The sequence below is a fragment of the Macrobrachium rosenbergii genome, chromosome 2 (genome assembly GCF_040412425.1).
Source record: "Macrobrachium rosenbergii isolate ZJJX-2024 chromosome 2, ASM4041242v1, whole genome shotgun sequence".
Taxonomy (NCBI): domain Eukaryota; kingdom Metazoa; phylum Arthropoda; class Malacostraca; order Decapoda; family Palaemonidae; genus Macrobrachium; species Macrobrachium rosenbergii.
The window spans coordinates 16,275,668-16,303,594 of record NC_089742.1 but is presented as its reverse complement, the minus strand read 5'-3'; the positions used below and the strand labels follow the sequence as shown (position 1 = coordinate 16,303,594).

Genomic DNA, 27,927 nt, shown 5'->3' with positions numbered 1-27,927 from the left:
GAATACTCTCACCTCTGGGAGGTCAAACAATACGGAATCAAAGGTCAAGAATAGAAACACTGGTATTTTGTCACCAAAGCTTTTTATGCAATGAATTATTACGGACAAGACAATTTACGTTATTTCTAATGCTTTGTGTTATTTTCAGTGGGGTTATTTTTTCAGTTTTTTTTTTATTATAGTGGGGTCATTATTTTCACTACATTTTCAAGCGATGATAATTAGAATACTAATTATGCTTATGCTACATAGTTTTTTTTTTTTTTTTTATGTACACAAGCATAATATGACTTCTCACCGTTTTTGAATGATCTCGCTTTCTTAAGCACTATAGTTTTCATAGTGTGTCCTAAAAATATTTTGGTGCGTTTTTTTACTATATTTATGTCTCTTTGTTTCTCTGCGTTATTTCAACTCATATATTATCACTTCTACCCTTCAGTAGGTTACTGTTTTGACATTATAAAAGAATACTTTATTCTGTGGAACATGGCGCAGTAATTTAATAGCCTTTATGCGTTTCTAAATGTGGAAGATCTCTTCTATATATAAATTCTTGTGACTGATCTTCACAGGCATTTAGACAATTTTTCCTTAACAATTCTTTCAGTAATAAATTCTTTAAATAGGTTTTCCCCTACCTATTCTTTCTTGCTTACTATGATTTCGGTTTATAGGTAATCTCCGCATTAGATTTTTTTTGTAAATACTCGCTTTAGAGCAGATCCTTATGATATTAAGTACATATACCCATAGCAAAAAGTGGTCTTTCTACAGAAAATCATTAAAGGCATCATCTTTGTTCTTTTTTAACACCTAAAGTGGTTCCCTATAATTTAACAGTGCAGCTAATATAATTTTTTTTTTTTTTTTTTTTTAAGTTCGCTAACTTCTACTCGAAGTTGCCAACTGAGATCAGTATATTTCCAGCCTCCACATGAAACACCCATCAAATTTTGTGGCTCCATGCTAACTTTGCTTAAATATTACGATGGATGAGAATACAGTGAAACCCAGGCAAAACTCTCACCCGGCTGCTGGGTCGAGGTGGGTGGGGGTGGGGAGTGTAAGGAGGTGATGGTAACTGTAAACTCGTCTCGAGATAACTGGCACCGAAGGGAACCGAGTTAGGCGGAGGAGCATCGGTACCAGGTTCGTAGGGTCTCTCAATCGCGGTCTCCACGCTCTGTGAAAGCAGCATCCTCCAGCGAACACACTGCCGCCCCCAACCTTTTACTGCCAGCTAGACCGTGTACCAGCTCGGCTCCTCACAGAGCAGCTTAGCGGCCGAGAGGTGTCCACAACTTCGTTTTCTGTCTCTGCAAACGTCAGTGATTGTGGTTCTTTGACATTTGTTACGTGCTCTCCACATTAGTGAATATCTGGCGTTCTAACGAGGATTCTCTGACTAAAGCTTTTAGATAAACAGCAAAGGAAAATCATACAGAAATGATAAAGTTCTAGGAGTGGTGCGATGTTATAGGAAAACACCTCGCTCTTCCTGGGCTGCCAAACCGTTTTTTCTAATAGGTGACGTAAGTTTCAAAGTTCAGGCAAAGTATCACAAAGTGCATCAAAGCTCAGTGAAGATAATATTTCATTAACGTGTTCCAGTGTTAAAAATCAGTGTTGGAAATGAAATGAAAACTCCTTCCTCGCAAAGTGAAATCGTGATAGCATGACGGGGCGAGGGAGCAGCTAGTGGCTCGTGGGGAAACCACAACATGAGTATTTCGTCATATTTGTGTTCGGGAAGGCACTCCTAAATCAACATGTATCGATATCGTAAGTGTAACTTGTCTCATTATTTTTTTTATTCTATAGATGATTCATTCTGGAAATGAAAAAATTCTTCACTTGCATCGTAACGATGAGTTTCGAAGTTTACTTTTTTTTTTTATCTTCTTCTTCCGGACACGTCAGCGATGATTCTTCACAGTCGCGTGATAGTTTGCTCATCCTGTTCCATTCTTTTGTTTGGCTCTGAAGTGAAACTAATGCCGTCGGCCCATCGAAGGTCAATGAAGTTGTTATGCTCTTATTATCACGGTCGGTATTGCAGTGCTTGCGCGCACGCATACGAACATACACACACGCAAACACAATTACGCACAAAAAATAGCTTGCCAAATGAAACGATTCAGGAAACAATAAGTTCAAGGAAACGTATACATACACACATTATATACTGTATATATATATACTATATATATATATATATATATATATATATATATATATATATATGTGTGTGTGTGTGTGTGTGTGTGTGTGTGTGAGTGTGTGTATATATATATATATATATATATATATATATATATATATATATATATATATATATATATATATATATGTATATATATATATATTTATATATATATATACTGTGTGCATGTATGCGTTTCCAGTTTCCTTGAACTTATTGTGTCTCGAATCGTTTCATATGGAAAGCCCTTTCATGTGCGTAATTGTGTGTGTGTGTGCGTGTGTGTGTGTGTGAACGCGGATGACTGTTTAGCCATAATTACTTATTCCATTCAATGACAAAATACTTAAAAACGCTTTACGCTTCACAAAAAAGAAACCTCAAATATAATTTTAGTTGACGCACTCATCTCTTCCAGAATGAGATGTTTTTGTCTTATCTAGTTAGCTGTCTTTCATTAATATTTTCGTGTTTTCCTGTTTATGTTTCACGAAAATTGTTGTCAGTCTGTTTCGCACAGAAAGTAAACCTTACCTAGATTAGCGGTAGTTTCATTAGTTTCATATAGGCTTCTTTCCCGGAAATTTTCAATTTTTCTCTCTTCCAGGTGTTGGATTAACACACGTAACACGTAAACACACACAAACGTGAATATATATATATATATATATATATATATATATATATATATATATATATATATATATATATATATATATATATATTGTGTGTGTATATGTGTGTATTTATATATGTATATATATATATATATATATATATATATATATATATATATATATATATATATATATATATATATATATCTATATATATATATATATATATATATATATATATATATATATATATATATATATATGTTTGTGTGTATATATGTACGGTATGTATGTCTGTACACGGACTGATAGATCGAAATGATCTTACATTTGCACACTCTTAGTAAAATCAGTTGGTTAGTAACAAGAAAAACTAAAATCACAATAAAAATAACATAATGGCAGCTGTGCTGATGATTGATAAAAACAATGATGAAGATTATAATGGTGACAATAATATCATAAACCGTCATTATTCAGACCGTTATACTCACGAATGTCGCTCATTAACGCACTCTGATAAATGTCATTTAATCTGATATCTAATCTCCTCTTGAGTAATCGAAAGAGATTCAATCTCTTCGAAGCTAAGCGGACGTGACGGTGTTTATGTCGTGGGAACCTGATCATCTGTGGAGCCTTGCTCACAGGAGATCCAGATATTTTTTAATGTCTTTTCTTAAATTTCATATGTTTTATGTTCTGTTCTGTTTCCTGAAGCTTTCTGTTTAAAATAAATTGTGTAAATTACATACTGTTAGCCAATTATATCTTTGTTGGTGCGATCCGAGTCCAGAGATGCACACCAGACCACTTATTGACCTTCAACATCTCAACCCCATTCACAAGTCGCCTTTGGGCCAGGGACTGTGCTACAGAATGCAGCCTTATCTAAGCCAACCAATCAACCACAACGAAGGATACTTTTTTTTCTATTCAGGGAAGACATTGAATGTCACCCAACACTGAACTTGACTCTCTCACCCACAATACGTTCTCAGGTAATTTCAGCCAGCTAGTTCATAAAAGTTGGTCTGTGAATTCAGATCAACAATAAAACATGCTATTGCATTTATATATATAAACTGGTTTATTAGCGTCGTTGACTGCACCAAAAAAGATAACAGATTCAGCTGTAGCACGGAATGAACCGTTCTGCATTCTAGTTCGACGTCTCGGTACACTCACCAACGACGAATTTACCGTTAGAATATTGGTTAGGCCGTTGGGTTAATGAGAACACACAGTAGCCTACTTGGATTTTGTTTCCCCCCCTCTCTCTCTCTCTCTCTCTCTCTCTCTCTCTCTCTCTCTCTCTCTCTCTCTCTCTTGCAGCGTCATAATCACAATATAATATCATAACTGTTGCTAGAATATAACGATCAAGTAGTATATTTCCATTAAGGGGACTTGTAACCTTTGTCGAGTTATACTGAAGTTCGGGGACAAGAAAGTTTACACGAAGAGAAACACTTTATTGCCCAAACCTTATCAAGTACAACACAACAACAGACAACCCAGTGAATGGCATTGGCTCTGATATTATACGCACCTTTTCCACCCTAATGATTACTAGACAAAAGTCATGCGGTACTCAGGTATTAAAAAAAATATATGAAGAAATGGAAAAGATCAGTTTTTACTGTATTCCGGATAAACAGTAATCTGAAAATACAGTATACTGTATAAGCTAATGATTTGCCATTGTTCTTAAAATTACGATTTACCCAACATTTGTTATTCTTTTAGAAAATGGCAAGAAATTTCCGCAGCAGCACCGTTCCTGTTTTATATGTATTCATGTCCGTGAACGCGCATGTGCAGAACATAGTATCCTGAAAGGAATGTAGGTTGATGTATTCACTGCAAACGAAAAAATCAAGCTCTATACTTTCTTTTCCGCCCTAGAAATTACCAATACAATCACGATGGATATATCCTGCCCCGACCGCTTTACTTTGATATATCTTTACGTAAGCGGTATAATGCAATATTTCAACACTCTTCTGCCTTACACCAGTAACGTCATAACATTCTTTCTTCATCTTTTTCAGTTTTATATAAAAACTAATTTTCAGAGAATGCCCATCACTATGTCACTATCTGTGAGGTTTTAATTAATTCAGTTCTATAGAGCTAAGGCTGCGAGGTCAAACACTGGGATACTTTCGGCCATTCAGCGCTTGAGACAACGCAAAAGGGGAAGTTGAAGTGGCTGGACAGCAAACTGGAGATAAAGTATCAGGATCTAAATGTGGAACTGGAAGAAACCCCCACATCTGACTAGAAAGTAATAGTTAGAGAAGTATAATTGCAAGATTTCAGAAAACGGGAATGGGGGGTAAAGTAAAAAGATAACAAGTAAAAAATGCGCCGAAGTTTCTTTATCGCAATCGAGTTTTCTGTAGAGTGCATAATCAAGGCCAACGAAAATAGATCTATCTTTTGGTGGTCTCGGTATAATGCTGTTTGAGCCGCGGACCATGAATCTTTAACCACTGCCCGGTGGTGGCCTGTCGTATATCGTTGCCAGATGCATGATTATGGCTAACTTTAACCGTAAATAAAATATAAACTACTGAGGCTAGAGGGCTGCAATTTGGTATGTTTGATGAATGAAGTAGGGATGATCAACATACCAATTTGCAGCCCTCTAGCTTCAGTAGTTTTTAGGATCTGAGGGCGGACGGACAGACAAAGGCGGCACAATAGTTTTCTCTTACAGAAAACTAAAAAGGGCGTGCAACTAGGAGCTGAAGGGATGCTGCAAATACCCTTCACTAGTGCCTAAAGTGCAACACGTGAGGTGCACTGACTGCATTACCCCACTATGGGAGCAGTGTGAGATAATGACGGAATTCAGGAATAATGGTTGTTCCACCTACGGCCCAGCAGCATTCAGCAATCTTCCTTTTCTTCCTATACACTCATACACCGGGTCCTTTGAGCCTTCGTCTACTGAACATTAGAAGCGTTCATTCTCCCAACTTCTCCTGTTTTGATGCTGATTAATGCAAGCTTATAACAATCGTATAACTGGACTTCAACTTCGTCGTAGTTATATATATATATATATATATATATATATATATATATATATATATATATATATATATATATATATATATATATATATATATATATATATATATATATATATATTTATATTTATATGTAGAGTTATGTCTAACGGAATATATATAATCGTAATATATATATATATATATATATATATATATATATAAATTTATATTTTCACACTAACTGGAATAGACAATCCATCATCCATCTTAAAAAAAAAAAAAAAAAGGGAAAAATATTAAGCGTAACTGCTAATAAACTTGATTCTCGGAAAGTTCATTCACTCAACATTACGCATCCAGGTTTTTTGGATACACCTCACTATGACGTTCATCTAAACTTTACCTAATCCGATAGTTTCAGAGGGTTGAGTTATAATGTCACTTTGTAGTTTGTAAAAAAAAAAGATAATTAATCTAGAATTAATGGGCTTTATTATCTTTGCTCGTAGAACTATACCTAGGTAATAGAACGAATAGTCTACTGCTTCAACGTAAGCATGACATAAGATGATGCAACAGCTTTGCACTTGAAAACAAAACAAATACAAGAGAGTCAACAATCGCCCTGCAAGTTGGCGGGCATTTGCGCATGGGTAAAGTAGTGGCTGGCTGCTAGCTCTCCTCCTCAGTGTTAGATTAAAACATTGCGCTCTCTGAAATGTCTTCTTACTCGTCTCGTAGTGAAAGTTCTGGTGAGTATCGTTGTATGTTTCACTTAAGTATGGCAGTACCTGCCTGCTGGAGAGGATGTATTAGTCATTACAGTGGAAGTAAAGAGTGAAAGTGAGTGAGAAAGTGGTCCACTCTCAACAACCATTACGTCACGACTTTGCTGCTGTAAAGAGGTACGGGGGAACAGGTAGACGTGGGGTTCAGTGCCAGAGCCATTTCGCCTCTACTCACGCTGGCACCGGAGTAGTGCAAGCTTCCTGCAGTTTATGAAAACAAAGAGACGAAGGTCTTTAAGTGCTGAGTGTTCATGTCAGTGGTGACACAATGGCATATCTTTTTTTTTTTTGTTCTTTGTTTATAGCTAGGAACAATACGGAAATGTCCACATTGACGCGTTGTTTGGAGTGGCTGGGTCATAAAATATCGAGAGGAAATGTGAAATAGCATTAAATTAAATATCCCAGGTCATTTAGTATAAAATCATAATATATATATATATACTTAGAGTATAATGTGTGTGTAATATAGCATTAAATTAAATATCCCAGTTGCTTTGGTTTACTTCAGTTTTCATTTAGTATAAAATCATAATATATATATACTTATAGTATACATACATATGTGTGTATATATATATATACATACACACACATATATACTATATATATGTATGTGTATATATACTTGTGTGTGTGCTTATTTTCAAGTATCAGGCCACAAACAACCTTCGTACTAATTTAAACACAAAGGAACCTGGACATAATAATCCTCCCGTCACTGATTGCCGAGAGTTTATCGTCATAGCCAGCCTCCTCTAACTCCAGAAGGCATTGTTTCTAATCCTGATCGGGATAAAAGGAATTATTATATACAATTTCCTTATCCCAAGGTAAAATTAATTCGGCATTAAAGTGTTATTTATGGTTCAATATTTTAAATTATATAAAACTATCATGTGTAAAACTATCGAGGTGTACTATCCGAGAAGACATGGATTCGCCTATTTAATGTCTTTTTACCCATTCTGTTAAAAATTTAGTCTGTCCCTTCAGTTGCTGTTCAAGAATACTTTATAGTGGTGCTAATCTATCTTATAATGTTTCTTGATGTTAAAACGAATGTTGTTAACCCATATTTATAACTGCACAACTTATCACCTGCAATACCTCAAATTGCCTTTAAAGAATGAAAACGTTTAGAAGAATGCTGTTCACTGTCTTATTTTTAGAAGAAATTTGGCAGAGTTCATGAGAGAATCTGGCTGGCAGGAAGTAAAGAAAGATACAGGTTACCACATCAACTTTTCTGTGGAGTTACGGTGGTATGCCACGTGCGTTAGGAAACCGCCCCTTTGTCGACAGGTTATAAGACTCAGTCATTAGATTTCATAAGCATTTAATGAGTTGCCATCCTCTCTCTCTCTCTCTCTCTCTCTCTCTCTCTCTCCTCTCTCTCTCTCTCTCTCTCTCTAACAGCACCTAGAAGAATTTTCTATATAAAAAAAAAAGAAGTGACATACCACGCAATAATTCACCGAGTTTTAGATCGTACATGGTAGAATGTTTTAGGTAAATCAACAAGCGTTTACTTTAAATATCTGAAAGTGATGAAATTAATTTCATTTTCTGTAAAGGCATTCAAATAATGTTGATGTCTTACCATTAAATTCACACACACACACACACATATATATATATATATATATATATATATATATATATATATATATATATATATATACATATATATATATATATATATATATATATATATATATATATATATATATATATATATATATATATATATATATATATATATGGGAAGGAATTTCAGGTGAAATACTTTGATGCTGTGGTGATATCATAAGTGAATGGATAACCTATATGTGTATGGTATGTCTAGAAGGGACTCAAACATTATGGATTAAATGAATGATATTTGTTCTGTTTAAAAGGAATAAGTGCTGGACTTTTAGATCCTATTGGTAGTACATATGCGAATTGTATGGTATAGTATGGTTTTGATTGAGAAAACCTGATGGATGTCGAAAAAAGTGATAGGGTATAATTCAGATTTAAACAAAAAAATCGGATCAAAGTTAAACAAGTAAAAAATGCGCCGAAGGTTCTTAGGCACAATTAAGTTTTCTGTACAGCTCCTACAGCGTATAACCAAGGTCACCGAAAACAGATCTATCTTTCGGTGGTCTCGGTTAAATGCTGTATGAGCCGCGGCCCATGAAACTTTAACCACGGGCCGGTGGTGGCCTATCCTATATCGTTGCTAAAAGCACGATTATGGCTTAATTGAACCTTAAATTAAATAAAAACTACTGAGGCTAAAGAGCTGCAATTTGTTATGTTTGATGACTGGAGGGTGGATGATCAACGTACCAATTTGCAGCTCTCTAGCCTCAGTAGTTTTTTGAGATCTGAGGGCGGACAGAATAAAGTGCGGACGGACAGACAAAGACGGCACAATAGTTTTCTTTTACAGAAAACTAAAAAGCAGAATGAGTAGTTGTAAAGGACACTCGTGAATCTGCAAAAAAGCGTACGATTATTTTGACGGAGCTGTGGTTAAGGTACTGATGAAACTTGGCGAATGCCATAGTTTTTTGGGGAGCAATGCTTGTGTTAAAATAGGTAGGCGTGAGAGCGATTTATGTGGAATGCAAGTGAGTGTTTAAGGCTGTTTTACGTTTGTATGGATAGACTGATAACTGAAGTAAGGAAAGGACTGCAGGTATAGGTGCAAATTTGAGGGATACGAAAAGGAAATACGATTATCAAATGCAGGTAAGTCGGCAGATGATATAATTCATTAGTGATAGATAAGAAAGACTGCAGAGACCGGTGAGTTTGCGAAAACTATAAGAGGGGACAGTTGAAAATCAATGTTTTGCCGGTGAATTTTTATGAAAATTATAAAAATCAGAAAGTTTCAGAAATGAATGTTGTTTTGAGTGGTGGAGTAGGAGAATAAAATTATTTTTATAAGAATTGAGGTATCTGTAATAAATGGTGGGATGCATTTTAAGCAAGGAGTCTTGCGTGAAAATAAGCACTAAAAATATCTTTCTCATTGGATATTTGAACCAGTAACTTGAGAAACGGCAAGTTAATACTTCATCCACTATTTGTGCTGTGTAGCCGATTAAGTGTTGACCTTGTGTGTGACAAGTCAAGGAAGATGGTTTTACGTTGGTGATCACAAAACAGGTGTGTGGTAGACAAAGGTTTTTGAAGAAATGTGAGATGTCGATAAAAGCTCAGGGTGAAGAATGGAAAGGGATAACGAAGAAAATTTTACTTTAAACGAAAGGTAGTGTGAATGCTGATTGCAAATAGAAAGGAAAAAGATGAATATATTGACGTGCAACGTATCATTCGTTGAGGAATGAGAAGTGAAACGGTGATAGATAAAGGTAAAATTACGAAAAGAAAAAAAAAAGGCTAATAAAAACGAACGAGTTTTATGAGGTGGACTGGTCGGATGGAGACAATGGACAATGTATAATTCCTAAGTGTTAGGAGGAGTCAGGACAGGGGTGTAACAAAGTGAGTGAAACAAAACTTAATTAACAAGGGTATCAGAATATACTGTTCGAATGCATTTCTTAATATTCAAGCTCAATGACTAATCATGGGGAAAAAAGAGGTGAGTGGCTTGGAATCTGTAGGGGGTAAACCTGTTACTTATGAGTTTCCCATGTCACGATGCGGAAGTCTTTTGAAAATGGGGTGAACGCTGTAGTGGCTGCGACTATTTAGATCTTTTTCTCTGAAGCCACCCATTAGGGAGTTTGTAGGTTGCAGTCAGGCCAGAGGGGATCAAAGAGCTAAGGAATTATTTCAAAAATGGTTAGTATATGCACGGAAAATTAGCCTCTTAAGACACCCATTAATAGAAAAAAATTTGTATATATATATATATATATATATATATATATATATATATATATATATATATATATATATATATATATATATATATATGTGTGTGTATATATATATATATATATATATATATATATATATATATATATATATATATATATATATATATATATATATATATATATATACATATATATGTGTATATATATATATATATATATATATATATAAATATATATATATATATATATATATATAGGCGAGGCAATCCATTTTTGCTATCTGAGACATCCCGGGATTACGTATGTAATCAACGGATAGGTCTCTGAAAGCAAATGGATGTTGCAGATACACACATAAACAAAGCCACTCCGACATCTTCTAAAAACATAACAGACATCTTACGTCTTCTGTGGACTACCCTTCTCCTTGATGGAAGAAAGGGAGGGCTGTTTTAACATGAAAATATCGGGGTCACGATGTCAGGCAGGGCAGCCGGTCGAGGTTATATACCCCAATAAAGAAGGCACAATATACCCCATATAAAAATGGGTATAAAAGCACGTTAAACGAAGAAGAAGATATATATATATGTATATATATATATATATATATATATATATATATATATATATATATATATATATAAATATATACATACATCTATCTATTTATTCATATAAATATATATATTTATGCTTGTGCATGCTTATGCGTGTGCGGTACGCACGTGTCCTTGCGTTTGTTGCTTAAGATGCTAACCTTGTCTTGAACTCTTCCTTGCAGAGAATTTGGATTCCCACTCGCCGGGTCACATGCAGAGCAGTTTTCAGTCACTTATAGTAAGTATTATGCCTTCAGTGAATCCCAGGTTCATAACTTTACTTGTGTTTGACTGGCATTTTGAAAAAGAAAAATTATATGTTTTCTCAATACATCAAGGTTTTTTTTTTTGCTCAGTTCAGTTTTCAGTCACTCATAGTAAGTATTATGCCTTCAGTGAATCCCAGGTTCATAACTTTAGTTGTGTTTGACTGGCATTTTGAAAGAGAAAAATTATTTTTTCTCAGTGCATCAAGGTTTTTTTTGCTCAGTTTTTAAATACACCTTCCCTGTGGATTTTAGTGAAAGTTATTGCTACGTACACTGACATTTGCAAACTTTTCCAGGGCTACTTTATTTCCACTGAATGTTTGTCTAAATTGTTCATGACCGCAGTTCATCCAGCTCCTTTTATCACATCGACATTTTGCATGCACATGCGTACAATTTCGAGTAAATTCGAAATTTAAATAAATACATTCTGCTCAGTGTCTCCTTAAATGTCTTTGACCAAAAGATGTTTTGAAGCCTTAGGCTTTTGTTAGTTTTCATTGTTGTTATTACCATTTCACTATTTTTACATTGAGAATATATAATAACTTTCCTTTTCTTTTTCAGCACAGGAACAGAACAAGGAAAAAGGCCATAATAATTGGTGGTTTCGGGAGCCTGCTGATGATGGCTGGCATCGTTTCGGCGATCTTTGGAATCAGCGGCCTTGGAGGACTCATACTCATCCTTCTGGGAGGTTAGGAGAAAAGAATTAATTCTTTCAGAGGAAGGTTTTGACACTCGTTTGCACAAAGAACTACTTGAATCCTCAGAGACTAAGCATTAGGGTGCGCCACACTACGGTGAAACATGTCTTCAACACACGCCGGAAGATTATCGCATACATATCACGAAAAGGTTGAAAACAGGTCAACGACCTTATGTGGTGAAAGATCCTTTGGCCAATACAGGATAATCATATGAAGCACAAGTTAGCATTATCAATAAGTCTTAAACTTCCATTCGACCTGTTTGTGATGACTGTGGGATCAGTTACTCACGTGTGTTTTATGACTTGTTTTATGTTGTAATTTAGATGCATCCTTTGTGTGTCATTCTTTATGGATTACAGAGGAATCATATAGACGATGGTAACCGCGAAAGAGATAATTATTGCACCTAAGAAGAGTAGTTACCTACAGTGAGTCACAAACTTGCTTTCAGTGGGTTTAGAATTATTTAGTTTGATGAGGTTAGGCATGGCTTATGCATTCTTTGAGGTATTGGTGTAGTCTGTAGAGTTTATGGTTTTATAAAGTTTTGTTGCAATAAGGTAGAAAACATTACATAAACGTTATCTTAACCTTAGTTACAAGTAGTTAAGAACTCGAAAAGCTAGACTAGTATTATAAACTATTATAATTTTGTACCTAAACTCATGAAAAGGACTGTATTATGAGAACATGATATTCATATTTACTTAAATGTATTTTTTCTCTTTTACTTTTTTTTCAGAAACCCAATGCGTTCCATATTTTTATTAAGCACGAAGTCTAGCCTTTAGACTCCTTTTTATTCATGTTTTTATCTTTGTTTATTTTCATAAATTTGATAATTTTATTTGTGCCTGAACTCATGAAACAGATTGCATTATGAGGACATGATAAAAATGATATAATTATGTTTACCTGAATTTGAAATTATTTTGTCAGAAACCCAATGATGACGGTTCCACTATACCTGACTTACATTCCATCGGTAGAACTTTGAAATTTATTATTATTATTATTATTATTATTATTATTATTATTATTATTATTATTATTATTATTATTATTATTTCCAGCACTTTCAATGGCAACTGCTGTCATCATATCCAACCGGGCGTGTTCAGATTACAACGACATTCCGTCGATTTCCGCCGGGGTGGTCGAGACTCAGCCCCGGGTTCCAGTCGACCAGCAGCCACAGAATCCCAACTGGACCTCTTCCAGTGAATACAGTGGACAGGATCTGGGTTACAGTTACCGACATTCGCTTTTCTTTACGGACAACTTCGGCTTACCAACTCATATAGTGTCACACAGTGCTAGCAGTATGCCCTCTGCTCCACCCCTGAACAATAAGACCGATGAACACCCTCCCTCCTATGATGAGTTGTTTAGCAAAAAGTGAATTCCAACGCAATTTTCGTTAGTCACTTAATTGTGACTGTCAAAAGATCCACGTTGTTTTTATATTCTCATAGAGTCTTTTTTCGCTATGCTGACTGAATTCTTAGTTGTAAGTGGCTAAAAGACTTTTAACAGAATTCTATGACTTCTGACTGAAATTATGTAATTAAGTGAACATTTATATATATTCATTTTTGTTAGTAATTTTTATATAAATGTTGAATGTGGTAATGAATTGCATCATTCATTCCTTTATTCCTTTTGTGTCGGTAACAATTTCACAGCGCCTGTCGATCAAAGTTTAGTGGCTAAGATTAGAATTCCTGATTTTTATTCTCCTTTAACCTGCAATATAAATAAGAGATGATGATTACATAAGCACTTGGGCTTTAAAATCTAAGTACACAGATGGAGGTATCACCACTTCTTCAGGTTGCCGCTTTTCCGTTTTACCATGAAAGTCCAAAAAGTATTGATGTCAGAAAAACATTTTGTATGTAAATTAGAGGATAAAGAAGAATTTTATAGTAAAAAAAGATAACCAAAATGGTTATAAATTGCCTTCATTATACAGTAGACAGAACCTAGTTGATGACTAAACGTAAACCACATCACCCAAGGTAACAAGAGCCAGGTAGTTATGGATTTGCATTTTAGTCAAAACACAGTACAAGACAATAGGGAGGAAATGTTGATATCTAGGAAGAAGTTATTTCTTGTCTTCGTGTTCACTGTTATCACCTTTAGCGAATTATAAGGGTGTGCCACTGATCTGCTTTGCAGTCAAACAGAAATATTTGTGGTTGAATTGTACCCCTCTCGAACATCCATGATTAATTTGCTAATTATTGGGATTTTTGTGGCGTTACAACTACTATGGTCAATGACGCTACTTTACATCCATGAATCATAATGCAAACTTCTCCTTTCTCTGCATCTTTTCCCACTTGTATGTGGGGTCGATGTTTCTGACAGCTTTCCTCCACCCGGCTCGGTCAAACACATCTGAGAGACAATTGTTTGTCTCTCAGATCTTCTCTAACTACACCCATCTACCTTCGCGTGAGTCTTCCTCTTGCTCTCCCACCAGGCACCTCCATCTGCATCACTCTCACTCCTCCTGTCTGTCTCTTCCATCACGTGGCCAGTCTTCTTTCCTAGGCCTTCTTTTGATAGTTCTACGACTTTAGTATTTCCTCTTATTCTTTCTTTTCTGATCCTGTCCATTTTTATTACTCCACACATCCACCTGAGCATTTTCATCTCTACCGCATCGAATTTCTTCTCTTGCACTCTCTTTGCCGGCCATGCTTCAGTTCCATACATTAGGGCTGGTCTCACTACTGTCTTATACACTCTTCCTTTAACCTTTATATTGATTCTGCAGTCGCACAAGACACCTGACATCTTTCTACAATTTTTCCATCCAGCCTGCACTCTGTGTGTTATTTCTACATCCAAATTTCCATCATCAGCCACCGTTGAACCAAGATACTTAAATTTTCTACTCGGTTCAGCCTTGTCCCTTCCATGCTAATCTCAGAGTCTTGATCTTCATTATAACTTAGGTATTCATAATCCAAACTAACCCTTGCAAAGTTTGTGGGAGTTCTTCCTGATGATGCTAGAGTGTATTTGTGAAACATTTGTACATATTAATACAGGAATAACAGGGTTTAGGTTAATCTCATTTATTTTACTGGTAACAACTTGTGTGAGGAAAACCAACGGAAATTATAACGCTGACCATGCTGATATAATTTTCATGTTATTATTATTATTATTATTATATATATATATATATATATATATATATATATATATATATATATATATATATATATATATATATATATATAGATAGATAGATAGATAGATAGGTAGATAGATAGATAGATACATTCATATATTTGTAAATATATACAGATATATATATATATATATATATATGTGTGTGTGTGTGTGTGTGTGTGTGTGTAACTGTAATAGCCACAATGCCCTCTTAATTTTCTCAAATTCTTCGCACTTTTTTTATATGGTTTGCCACTACAAAGCCTTAAGATCCAAGTGCAAGAAATATGAAGAAATTCTGATGTGCGGTAGCGGGAAACGAACCCGGGTCCGCTAATCGACCTGGTACCTCGTTCTGATTAGCGGACCCGGGTTCGTTTCCCGCTACCGCACATCAGAATTTCTTCATGTTTCTTGCACTTGGATCTTAAGGCTTTGTAGTGACAGGCGTATCCAAAAAAAGCGCGAAGAATTCGAGAAAGTTAAGAGGGCATTACAATATTACAGTTGCATATGTATCTGGTAATAAAGTGACCTGTAGATTTCACACACACACACACACACACACACACACACACACACACATATATATATATATATATATATATATATATATATATATATATATATATATATATATATATATATATATATATATATATATATATGTGTGTGTGTGTGTGTGTGTGTGTGTGTGTGTGTGTGTGTGTGTGTGTGTATACTCGTAGGCGTCCAGGAAAGGCACTCGATACAGTTGGCAGTTTATTGCTAATCCCGACGTTTCACAACTACTTCGTTGCATCTTCAAGGCTGAAATGCAGCGAGTTGACTCAATAATTATTCATAAAAACATTTATTATAACTAATGAAAAACACTACCTTATTATCTCATTTAAAATGCTAATTCTTTTAAAAATATCAGAGGCACCCTGACGCTAAAAGGACCTACCGAGACGGGAGCTAAAACGAAACTATTGAAACAAGGAGAGAAAAATACAAAATAAAACAAAAATGGATAAAATGGAGAAAACAAGGCAAGGAGAAAATAAGGCAAATAGGACCATCAAGCAATAAACAGCTGACTAGATGATGTTTGGGTGTTTAATGATGGAACTGTTACTTTTATCATTATGGACTCTAAAGTTGTTAAGTCTCTGTCTTTCTGTGTTTGTCCTATTATTCGAAAATCTTTGTTGTCTATGGATGTTTTGCATAATTTGGAATGGTTCCTTATGTTGGATTGTTCTGAGTTGGACAATCTGCTCTCGGTTCTGAAGCTAACTCCTCTATGGGCGTCTATGCGTACCCTCAGCAGTCTTCTGGTACATCCAACGTAAGCCCCCTGGTTACACCTAGAGCAAGTATACTTGTAAACGACGTTGGATGTAAGCAACGGACTAAGTTTGTCCTTGAGCTTGAAAAAGGACCCGAAGGCGCGAAGGTATTTTTTGGGATTAATTTTAGGTTCAAGGCAGACAGTTCTCTCTGAAATAAATTTACACATTTTTTCCTAAAATTATCATCATATAGGTAAGGGAACGTTGCAAACATTTTCATTTTTTGTACAGTGTGGATGGCCGTGGGTTTTTCCAATTTTGATTTAAAAACCTTTTTAAAGCCCTGAAGAGGAGCTTTTGAGGAAAGCAGTTGTTTTTGAAGTAGTTAGCCAGGGTTACGATCTCTTCATGGAAGGTCATCCAATTCGATGAGTGTGTAAAGGCCCTGTGGAGGAGAGTAGAAATGGAGTTTCATTTATAATTAAAATGACAGAAGCTATAAAAATTCGTACCCAAACCTGTAAAAGTGTCTTTCCTATAAATCCCTGTATAAAAACCTTGTTCATTCCTAGAGACTAGAACATCCAGGAACAGTAATTTATCATTACCGTTCCTGGATGCTCTAGTCTCTGTTTATTTATGAAAAGAATAAAACTTATCGCTAATGTTAATTTCTCTTATAACATTTACGTAACAAACTGAAGAGGAGTTTCCTTTATCGCTGCTCTTGAAGCATACTTTTTACACACGTCATTGAAAGGTTGTTCGAAATGAATACATAATGAGTATTTTTACCTCATGGATTTTTAATATGAAAAATTCATCAACAAAATAGCTATACATAAATGTCCCCATTTACAATAATGGACATAAGACTGAGGTAAATTACATTGCCAGTTAGACAGGAAATGTCTATACATTAATAAAGGTTCACCAAAGAATATATAAATAATCTGTATAACAAATATTAATTAACAGATGATAAAATTACAACTTAAAGAATGTTAACGAATCACCGTGCCAAAAAGTATTGGCATGATAAGAACTGTCCGCGAGATGGGCTAACTTCTTTGGCTAAAGAGTTCATCGTAGGAAGGAGGGTCTTCACCAGAGTTCGTATTTGAAGGTGGGGCATACGTCACCTGGACCACAGCATTGCCTGAAACTCCCTGTGAGGAATCCAAGTCCTCCCTGGAAAAAGTCGAAAATCGATGGTTGTAGTCCCGTTGCCTCGGGTAGTTAGTGCTGTTTGAATAGCAACTGATGGGCAGTTGCGCCTCCCGGTAAATGTGGACCTGGACGGATGTTTCAAAAACATTAACCGAGCTAGAAGGCATAGTGTCAACAGCGGTACCCGGCCCTTCGAACATGTCAGGAACGTTGGCTGAGGTTGGGGTCGGGTCATCAGCTTTGGCATCGAAACATGTCCTTCGAGCTATGATGATAGTTATCAACAGTGCAAGAGCTAAAGTGAAAGAAAGGAAGGAAAGAATCATTAATAATAATAATAATAATAATAATAATAATAATAATAATAATAATAATAATAATAATAATAATATTATTATTATTATTATTATTATTATTATTATTATTATTATTATTATTAAGGAGTAGACCCTCTTTTAAACAGGTCTTATTAAAAAGGATGGCTGTATTATGCGAATTTATCTTATATATGTCTTTTCTATCCTCCTTATGATTCGCTTTTCAGGCTCAGCGATGTTAGTCAGTAACTGGCCGATATTCATGTTGAAAAGGACCGGAATTTGGAAGTCTTTTATTAAAATATCCAATCAGAAATCGTTCGTCTGGGTTCAGGTTCTATTCTAGGTACCGTCGACATGTTTCGACCGCTCGACGGTACCTTACCTGATTATTGGATATTTTAATAAAAAGACTTCCAATATTCCGCACAGTGTTTTTCCAACATGAATATCGGCCAGTTACTGACTAACAAAAAAGCGAATCATAAGAGGATAGAAAAGACACTATTAAGATAAATTCGCTAATACAGCAAATTCATAAAAGAAATTATTATTATTATTATTATTATTATTATTATTATTATTATTATTATTATTATTATTATTATAGTGACCATTCTTTTGAAACTCAATTACGATTAATAGGTACAGAAAAAGAAAATGAGCTTTATATTACTTCCAAATTCATAAAATTAGACCAAAACAACGTGGCTAAAGGTTTTGAGGTTACTGATAAAAATCTATGTTTTCTGCGACAAATATTTTTCTTAGAAGTTTTAAATCTCAAGAGTTCTAGAAGTATACAGTTCTTATATCACTGATCTCTTGACAAGTGGTAGTTTAACATATTTGGAAATGCTAAATCAAAGAAAGTTGAGAAACATGAAAAATGCACCAAGTTAAAAATACATTGACCTAAAACATTACAAAGTGTGTTATATCCCAGATATCTGTAGTACCAGATTCATAAGAATTTCTAAAATATAAACCTAATACGTTTCAGAAAACTGAAATTAATGCAGATTAAGAAAGAACAATTGGAATTCAAAGAAAACATGGATTTTAGTGGGTTTTTTTTTAAGTGTTCAAGAACGCATCGCTGAGGAGCCTTTGAGAAATTGTATTGCCTGCAAAGCTTAGAAGTTTACTGTAGGGTTGTTTATATCATGGAAGCAAGGTAGTGTAGAATATTAAAGGTTTCAGCTTTTATGAATACCGAGACTGTATCTGCATTTCACAAACATAATTTTGATGGTAAAGTTTCAAAAACGCAAAACATTTTGTTATAGAATACATGAACATTATTGAGCAAATACAGCAAAAGAAATCTTGAAAGTTAGATAATACAAAAGTCTGATGTTTTGAAGTATATGTTAAAGAGATTAAAATAACACTGGCAGATGGAAAGGTATAAATATAATAACTATGGCCCATAACAAACAGTTGGGATCTCACCGAATGAGACATAAAAGGAATTCGAAGGGAATAACCAAAGAAGAAATTAAACAGATATTTTGAGAGAGCGCTTGATAAAGAGGAACCAGTGACTTTTTACTTAATACTGAGCACCAAAATAGGATAATCTGCAGTAATAAGCAGAAGAGAGGCAACTTATACTACAAAGAATGAAACATGTCAAGGCAGTGGTTTCTAAAGGGATTTCCAAGATGGCATGGAAGGGCCTGAGTTAGGGAGTAATAAAAATTTTGTCCGATTTAATGTAAAAAATTTAGTTTTAACAGCATTCTCTTTCTACCTAATCCTAATATCATTTTTACTGATACAGTATGAGCACTCTGCTCCTTATTTGTTTTCAGCAAAAATCTGAAATTATGATACACCCTATTTAAGAATTCTGGATACAGAAACGGATAACAACCAACTAATACCACTTAACTACATATCACAAGGCAGCCTGCAGTGAGTTCATATTAAGAACAGCCAGAGAATCGTGATTATCCTGGTTTGCAAGTTAACATTTTTTGTGAGATGGATTCTTGCAACGCACTCGGTCTTATGAAATGAATTGAACATAGAATTTAGGCCAAGTGCCAAGTACTGGGACCTATGGGGTCATCCAGTGCTGAAACGGTTTGAAAGGTGTAACAGGAGGAAAACCGCGCAATTGCACTATGAATCAATTGTTAGGAGAGGGTGGAAAAGAAGATGGAAAAAAGAGAATATGAAAGGAGGTACAATAAAATGAACGAAAGGGGTTGCAGCTAGAGACCGAAGGGACGCTGCAAAGAACCTTAAGTAATGCCTACAGTCCATTGCATGAGGTGCACTGGCTACGCTACCCACGCAAGGGACTCGGTCTTATGGATATTATCCTAACTTTCTAACCTCCCAGAACGATGAGAATGAGTCCTTTGAAGCCACTGTTTCCGAACATCGCATATATCATTCCCAGGAGTAACAGCAGACCTCCGAGGATACCCAGTATTATTGCCAGTTTTTGAAGGTGGGTGTTATGCTGAAAATAATAATAAAAAAATAAAAATATTAATGGCTTTATGCGCATAGACAGGCAGCCGAGTTAATGATAATGAACAAATTTCATACGGAAGTAAACCAACAAACCATAGTAAATATGGGAATCATTTACATTTTGACAAGAAAAATTTTATAATCTAAATGATATAATGAAATGCGTCAGAAACACGGCAGCTATCATAAAGTCGGTGTCGTAAGGAAGAGTCATAATTTTGTAATAATGGTGTTCTTTCAGACAACAACAACAACGACGATAAGAGTCAACTGGAATGTTTTCATATACCCTCAACTATTTGCCGCTTCAGTGAAAAGCAGATGTAACCTGGGAAGGATCCCAACATGCCCTTAGCATATAATAATAATAATAATAATAATAATAATAATAATAATAATAATAATAATAATAATAAACTATGCGTAACGTTAGCCTCCAAGTAATGAACTCCCATGGTCATCCAAAGTAACATCAATTGTCCAAATCCCTGTACTTGCTTTTCTTTCTTTCCCTGAGCATTTTGCTTTAGCACCTGAAGGACTTTATAGCTCTTTCCCTGCCTTATCCTCTGCACTGTTGAGGATCTGGATCTGACTGGCTCCATCTAGATTACTTATAATTAAATCATACAGGTGTTTTGACATACAGAGAACATTAACTTTTGCAGTCTAAAATGCTATCAGATCACTAACATTAACCTCTTCGGCTATCTGCATGATTCCATTTACAAATACATATCTCTGAACATTTCTTGTAACTAGTTGCTTTCATCTACTGTAGATTTCACTATACAGCTACGCCACTACAACCTCTATCTCTCAAGACAATGAAAAGCTTTTCTCCAACATTGCCCGAGTCAAATGGAATGTTTTCACATATCTTCAGCTACTTGCGGTTTAAAGAAAACCAGATGTAACCTGAGAAGGATCCCAACTTGCCCTTAGCATGTAATGATTGACCCTGGATCCTTCCGTTGGCACTGCTTGTGCAGTCATGAACTAGATTTCCAAAGAACTCGGCTGTTTTATGTTGCAGCTGTAGACCTGGTAACTTCTGAGACCTTATTTAATTTGGTTTGCTCTGAACTGATTAATGGAAAACACTCCTTCAACAGGTGAGTTTTTTAGTTTTTTATTTGCTGTTTTTAAGGTGACGTAGAAAGTGATTTTGAAGGTTGACTGCTTCTCTTTATTTAGCTGTGTCTTTCCTGATAAAACCTCTAAAAAATGGTAAATAGTTTACACTTTGTCAGCTATGAATAATAATAAACTGATAAACTGATGTATTAGCTTCGGCATTTTCTGAAAATTTTTATGGTACCTTCCCCTGAGAAACTGGCAAAGACCTACTAAAACAAATCATGAATTTCTCCCTCAAAAACTAACCTTTCAGAACATCATAAGCTCCATAATCTTTTGCCAAAAACAACCATTTCTAAGCTAAATGACAAGTTAAAAACTGATCGACTCTCACCTGGCTTAGATCTTCTGGAGGAAAAAATTGCACGAAAGCATCCCAGTATTAGCTAGAATTATTTCAAAATAGCATTCTTTAACGAATTATATATGAAAACTTCGCCAAAAAACAATCAGGAATAGACGTCCACAGCTTTGCTGCCCGAGAACAACGCTGATATTAATTTCCAACTAATAGGGAATCCAATTGACTTTACTTTGGGCCTCCATAACTTTGAAATGATACAATCTCTGGACTCATCTGAGTGAGGAAGCCTAGGATGATTAGAAAGACCATGAGAACCATGTTCTGACGTACAACAAGCCTACTAGCTTTCACTTTATGTAACTCTACTTCCTCCTTAGCTTTCTTAAATTTTTTTTCTCCAAGTTTCACACTTTCCTCTTGGCACAGTCTTTTAACAATTTACCTTTAACACCAAATCTCACTCCTACAAAATTGGTAAAAAAAAAAAATAATAAGAGAAGTTTTAATAACTGTCAGAATATTAATAAAAATGAAAATTCGGCAAATTAATAACCAAAATACCATATTATTCATTTTCCACAATTCAACAACAATGAAATAGAACAATTTTCACTTGTCATACTCCCTAATCAGCAATGATACTTGTATAAGGATTACAGAAATTAAGCAAGTTAATAACTACACCGACAAAAAAAAGCAAGTCATCCCACCTCAGCCACCAAAATGTCACTCTCCCCCTGGTGAACAATAAAAACATTGTAACCAATGTGAAGTTCTAATTAAAAGCACCATTCAGGCTATAAGGCTAGAATTGTAAGTGTTATTGCACTTATAAGAAGTCCCTAGATGGAGGCTTTCCTCCGAATGAGTCCTTAAAAGAGGCTGAGGTAATGTGAACAAAGATTTAAAGCTTACAAGGAAAGATTTCGTATTAATACAAGGATAACGTTTAACTCGCTTTACCAAAAGTAAACTGAAAGAGTAGACATTGAGACATGAAATTAGGGTTTGCAAATTTAGCATTTATTTTCTCAAGGATCATACCATCTCCACTGATGAACCTATGAGAGGAAAGGTTATGTTCTCAGGAGGGTTATGGGTCTTTTTTACACAAGCAACCACTAAAAGAGTTAAGCGACATTCATCTGTAACTGAATGAACCTTCCATTTATTTGTTTTCCTGACTCTCTCTCTCTCTCTCTCTCTCTCTCTCTCTCCTTGGCATTGTTGGAAGCAGAAATAGCCAATGAAATAAGTATAAGCTGTTACTTGCCATACCATTGTTTTAATACTAATTTCTTGAAAACGTTCTCATATTTTTTTTTTTTTTTCTAAACCCCCAATGGTAATAATTTCAGCAACGTCCTTCATTTATAACCCAATGACTGTTCTACTGTTACTACTGAATAAGAGTCATTCCACTTTAAAACTCTTCTTTATTCTTAAAAAAAAAAAAAAAAAAAGGAAAATTTTCAACATTTCTTCCATTTTACTTAATACTCCGATTTCCTCAGCATAAGACAAAGGTTGCCAGTTGACTAATTAAAACAGAAAACGCTGAATATGTTAGGATGAGTCAAGATTTACAAGAAATTTTCAGAGGAGACGCCATACTTACCAAAAGGGATACGAAACTGTACCGATAATCGCCAGGCGAGTGGAAAAACAAACTTTTCTTCGAATCACTGGATGAGCCGGAGTGCAAACTCTCTGCAAGAAAATGGAAAGCTGTTAATACCATCATAACCACACATGTATGGCAAAACGATATATATATATATATATATATATATATATATATATATATATATATATATATATATATATATATATATATATATATATATATATATATATATATATATATATATAAATATATATATATATATATATATATATATATATATATATATATATATATATATATATATATATATATATATATATATATATATATATATATATATATATATATATATATATATATATATATATATATATATATATATATATATATATATATATATATATATATATATATATATATATATATATATATATATATATATATATATATATATTTGTAGTATATATATATATATATATTTATATATATATATATATATATATATATATATATATATATATATATATAATATTTAAGCAGGGTTTGCAGTATACTCAATGTATATGTCATATAAGGGCAGTCATGGTTTGATATATATATATATATATATATATATATATATATATATATATATATATATATATATATGAAGGTAGCATTATTAGGAAGAACGTCAAACCATGACCCCCCTTATACCGACATAAACATACGAGTATACTGCAAACCCTGCTTACTGGCATCACTGGTAATGAGAAATAGCACATGCACGCCCACACCGAAGGAGATGACTACCAATGTAGTTTATGAATTTATTTGCCCCAAGGAGGAATGTAGTCCTTCCAGAGAAAATTACATTGGCAGAACATCCACTACCCTTAGAGGGAGATTACTAGCACACGGAAACGCAGGAGCCATTTCCCAGCACTACACAGACAAACATAACAAGAAGCCATTGCTACAAGACTTGACAGACAACACTAAAATAAAATACAGATGCGGTTCATGTCGGGACATAACAATCACAGAAGCAGTATGCATAGCCACAAATAAGCCTAATTTAAACACACAGCTGAAAGCCGAAAGAAGTTTACCCTCTGAACTATCCAGAAACAAGGGTCAAGGTCATCCCGGAGAACAGCTACACACCCAAATCCAAATGCATTTAAGAAATCGATAATTTCATAAGAAACATAAGAAATAGAAATAGAACGTAAAACTAATACTTATAACAACATATACTATGTAATAACACATTATGTAAATATTGTATTAGTTTTAACCACCCTAATGTATTGTAAAATAAACATTGTAAATAAAAACTTTAACATCTCCCATAATCCGCTTACAGTCGATGGCTTGGTATAAATAGAAAGGGAGAATCTCAATGTATTAGTTCTGCTTGAAAAAGCCTGATATCCAAGCGAAACGGCCCGTAGCAATCTTAAATAAATGGAAAACATACCACGATTCTGCCTACTTATCCAGAACGTTGAAGAAGTATTAAAAACAGAAGTCAGGAGATATGAAAAAGTCTGCATCAAAGAAGTCAATGCCACAAAGGAGATCGCCTATAACAAAAATGTGAGAGAGAGAAACTCTGCCCACCCCAAAAAAAAAAAAAAAAAAAAAAAAAATTATATATATATATATATATATATATATATATATATATATATATATATATATATATATATATATATATACACACACACACACACATGTGCGTGCGTGGGTGCGTGGAGCTTTGATCAGTTATTTCATCCACCTCTAGCATAACGAAAAACCAGACATCAGCCCCATAAAAGAAAAACACCTTGAGTTCATTTTCCAAAGAAATCCCTTGCATGACTCGACCTAAGAATTGCATTATGTACGTGGTGGATAGCTGAATGTGATGGGATGCAGCAAGGTCAGGAAGGGTCAAGGGAGCAGCAAATTTACATGATAATGCTACCTTCATGGCCACTGTGGAAGACAGGACCTTTAGGAGAGACCAGAAACCAAGAACTTATGTCAGATATGTGGAAGATATCTATGTCACCATCAGAGGAGCTGGCTGATGCCCTAAAAGTTAATTTGGCCCTCAAGGCAAGGCAAGGTAATTTATTTCGGCAATAAGAGAGGATGACGGAGAGTTCCATATTTTAAGCAGAAGAAGAATATTTAAATGAAAGTCCTTTACCATGTAGCTAAGGCGTGAGTAAGAGCCTGTGTCTACAAACTTAGTAATTTATTCAAACAACAAACAGACAGGTCAATAGCTCTTGAGAGCGGAAATGTAGTGCCTGACACAAGGCGAACAAAACAGAGGTCAGAGTACAATCAACTGTGTTTGTTGGAGGATGGAAAGATGTACGTAAATCAATATACAAGACATGAATGAAGTTATGATACATATAGTTGGAATGCTGACACTGTAATGCTTGCACTATGAGTGATACATTTAACACAATAATATGAATGAGAATATACGTACAAAGGATGTGTGACATCTGCTGTGTTTCTAGTATGAGTGCAGTTGGCGCACAGATATGCTCATTGTGAGGAGATTAGCCAGCCAGGTAAGATGGACAGTGTGTGGGTCCATGTGGGACCCTACAGGACTCCCCCACCTTGGTCGCTGGCTTTAGGCGGTCGATGTAGAACCACATAGTTCTGCCGTCCATTGTCATCTGATAAGCTCTGTTTCTTCTCTGGATGACATAGTATGGTCCCAATTAGGCAGGGGAGAGGTGGGTTCTGTGTGTCTACCCGTATGATGAATGTATATTTTGCGTTCTGTAGTTCGTTGGGGACATACACTTTTCTGGCCATGTGGTAAGTTGTCTTGGCTGGCATTATTCGTTCTAATGCTTTGCAGTTGTCAGATGGGGATGCTGGGCTCATTGGATGTTGAAAGATGCCTACTGGTAATGTTAATGATTAGCTGTACAGGGCTTCTGCTGGAGATACATTGAATGCCGCATGCGGTGACGTTCTCAGGCCCAGTGAGACCCAGGGCAACTCCTTTCTCCAACTCCCGCCTTGACATCTAGCGGTGAGTGATGCTTTCAACGACTGGTGTAGTCTTTTGATGATACCATTAGCTTCTGGGTTGTAGGCCATCATGTGTACTATCTTTGTCCCCAAACCATCCACGAGGGTGTTCCAGAAGGCGGATGTGAAGTTTGCCCCTTGTCGTTTGTGATGATCTGTGGGATTCTGTGTCTGTTGACCCATCCAATGAGAGCTTTCACACAACTCTCCACTATCTTTTGCCACATTGGTATTGCTTCGGGCCACCTGGTATTTCTGTCGATCATGATGAACATGTATCTGTACCCCTCAGAGGGGGTAAAGGTCCCACTATGTTGACGTGGCTGTGGGCGAGTCAGTGGTGAGTTGTATGGAACTCTCCTATTCTGCTCTATACATGCCTTGTTATTTTTGATGCCTGACATGGACGGCATACTCTCATCCAGTTTTTTATGTCCTTTCTGATTCCACACCAGATGTACTGCTCTGCTAAAATTTGGGCTGTCACCCAGCCTGATGGGTGGGACAGGTTGTGGGCAAGGCTGAAAGCCTTTTTTTTTTTAGGCCTTTTGACAGGAAGGGGCAAGGGCATCCAGTACTTGTTTTGCAGGTGATGATCATCTCTCCATTGTTGATTGACAGGTCACTCCATGTAAGGGCAGGGTTGTCGCTGTAGGTCCACATCATCTCTTTGTGCCTCTGCTATTTTGGGATAGACTATCCCAAGCTGGATGGTGTTGGAGCAATTTCTCGAAAGTTCGTCCGCCCCGGTGTTTACTGAACCCTTCAAATACTTGATGTTGCAAGAATGTTCAGCTATTGCTGATAGGTGACACTGTTGTCATACTGACCATGTTTCTGCTGTCTTTGTGAAGGCATGCATCAAGGGTTGATGGTTCGTTTGTATGAGGAACTGCCATCCTTCAAGCACGCGGTGGAAGTGACAGATGGCTTTGTGGACTGTCGAATGTGGAGTACTTTTATTTTGCTAACGTTAACTTCTTGCTGAAGAAACCCAACGACCGACGACCATCTTCTGTGTCCTGCTCTAGTACCGCAGCCACCACCGTGCTACTCGTGTTAGTCATCAAAGTGAGGGACCTATGGGTAGAGGAAAGATTAATGTGGCTGCAGAGGTTATTACTTGTTTTGCTGAAAGAAATGCATTATCTTGAACTTCTGACCAACTTAATTTTTTAGGCTTTCATGTAAAGATGCATAGATTGGGCTCATGATTTTAGCAATATTTGGGATAAATCTATGATAACAGTTGATTAGTCCTGAAAATTCTTTTACTGCTTTAATTGTTGTTGGTTTTGAGAAGTCGGT

At 35.4% G+C, this 27,927-nt stretch overlaps 2 protein-coding genes across 4 annotated transcripts in view; one reads left to right on the top strand and one right to left on the bottom strand.

The window, feature by feature from the left end:
* Positions 1-1,078: 1,078 nt before the first annotated feature.
* LOC136843858 (uncharacterized) lies at positions 1,079-13,698 on the top strand. 2 transcript variants are annotated; one of them, XM_067112708.1, is made up of 4 exons: positions 1,079-1,785; positions 11,267-11,322; positions 11,921-12,050; positions 13,140-13,698. In XM_067112708.1, exons 1-4 carry the CDS (start codon positions 1,773-1,775, stop codon positions 13,466-13,468), a joined length of 528 nt encoding a protein of 175 aa, XP_066968809.1. In that variant the 5' UTR covers positions 1,079-1,772; the 3' UTR covers positions 13,469-13,698. The 2 variants fall into 2 exon arrangements, with proteins under 2 accessions (XP_066968809.1, XP_066968803.1); XM_067112702.1 differs by lacking the exon at positions 1,079-1,785 and adding an exon at positions 6,469-6,598.
* Positions 13,699-17,321: 3,623 nt separating this feature from the next.
* Positions 17,322-27,927, bottom strand: part of LOC136843849 (uncharacterized) — a 24,184-nt gene continuing 13,578 nt past the window's right edge. For both annotated transcript variants that reach the window (XM_067112681.1, XM_067112690.1), the window contains exons 4-6: positions 23,575-23,666; positions 20,369-20,498; positions 17,322-18,000 (exon numbers count right to left, since the gene is read on the bottom strand). In XM_067112681.1, coding sequence (XP_066968782.1) covers positions 17,597-18,000; positions 20,369-20,498; positions 23,575-23,666 — 626 coding nt within the window. In that variant the 3' untranslated portion in view covers positions 17,322-17,596. The remainder of the gene's footprint in view (positions 18,001-20,368; positions 20,499-23,574; positions 23,667-27,927) is intronic.

Coding starts and splice junctions, on each gene's coding strand:
- LOC136843858 (XM_067112702.1), top strand. CDS start 6,565: ATGTCTTCTTACTCGTCTCGTAGTGAAAGTTCTG. Junction 6,599..11,266: donor GTCTCGTAGTGAAAGTTCTG/GTGAGTATCGTT, acceptor TCTTCCTTGCAG/AGAATTTGGATTCCCACTCG. Junction 12,051..13,139: donor CATACTCATCCTTCTGGGAG/GTTAGGAGAAAA, acceptor TATTATTTCCAG/CACTTTCAATGGCAACTGCT.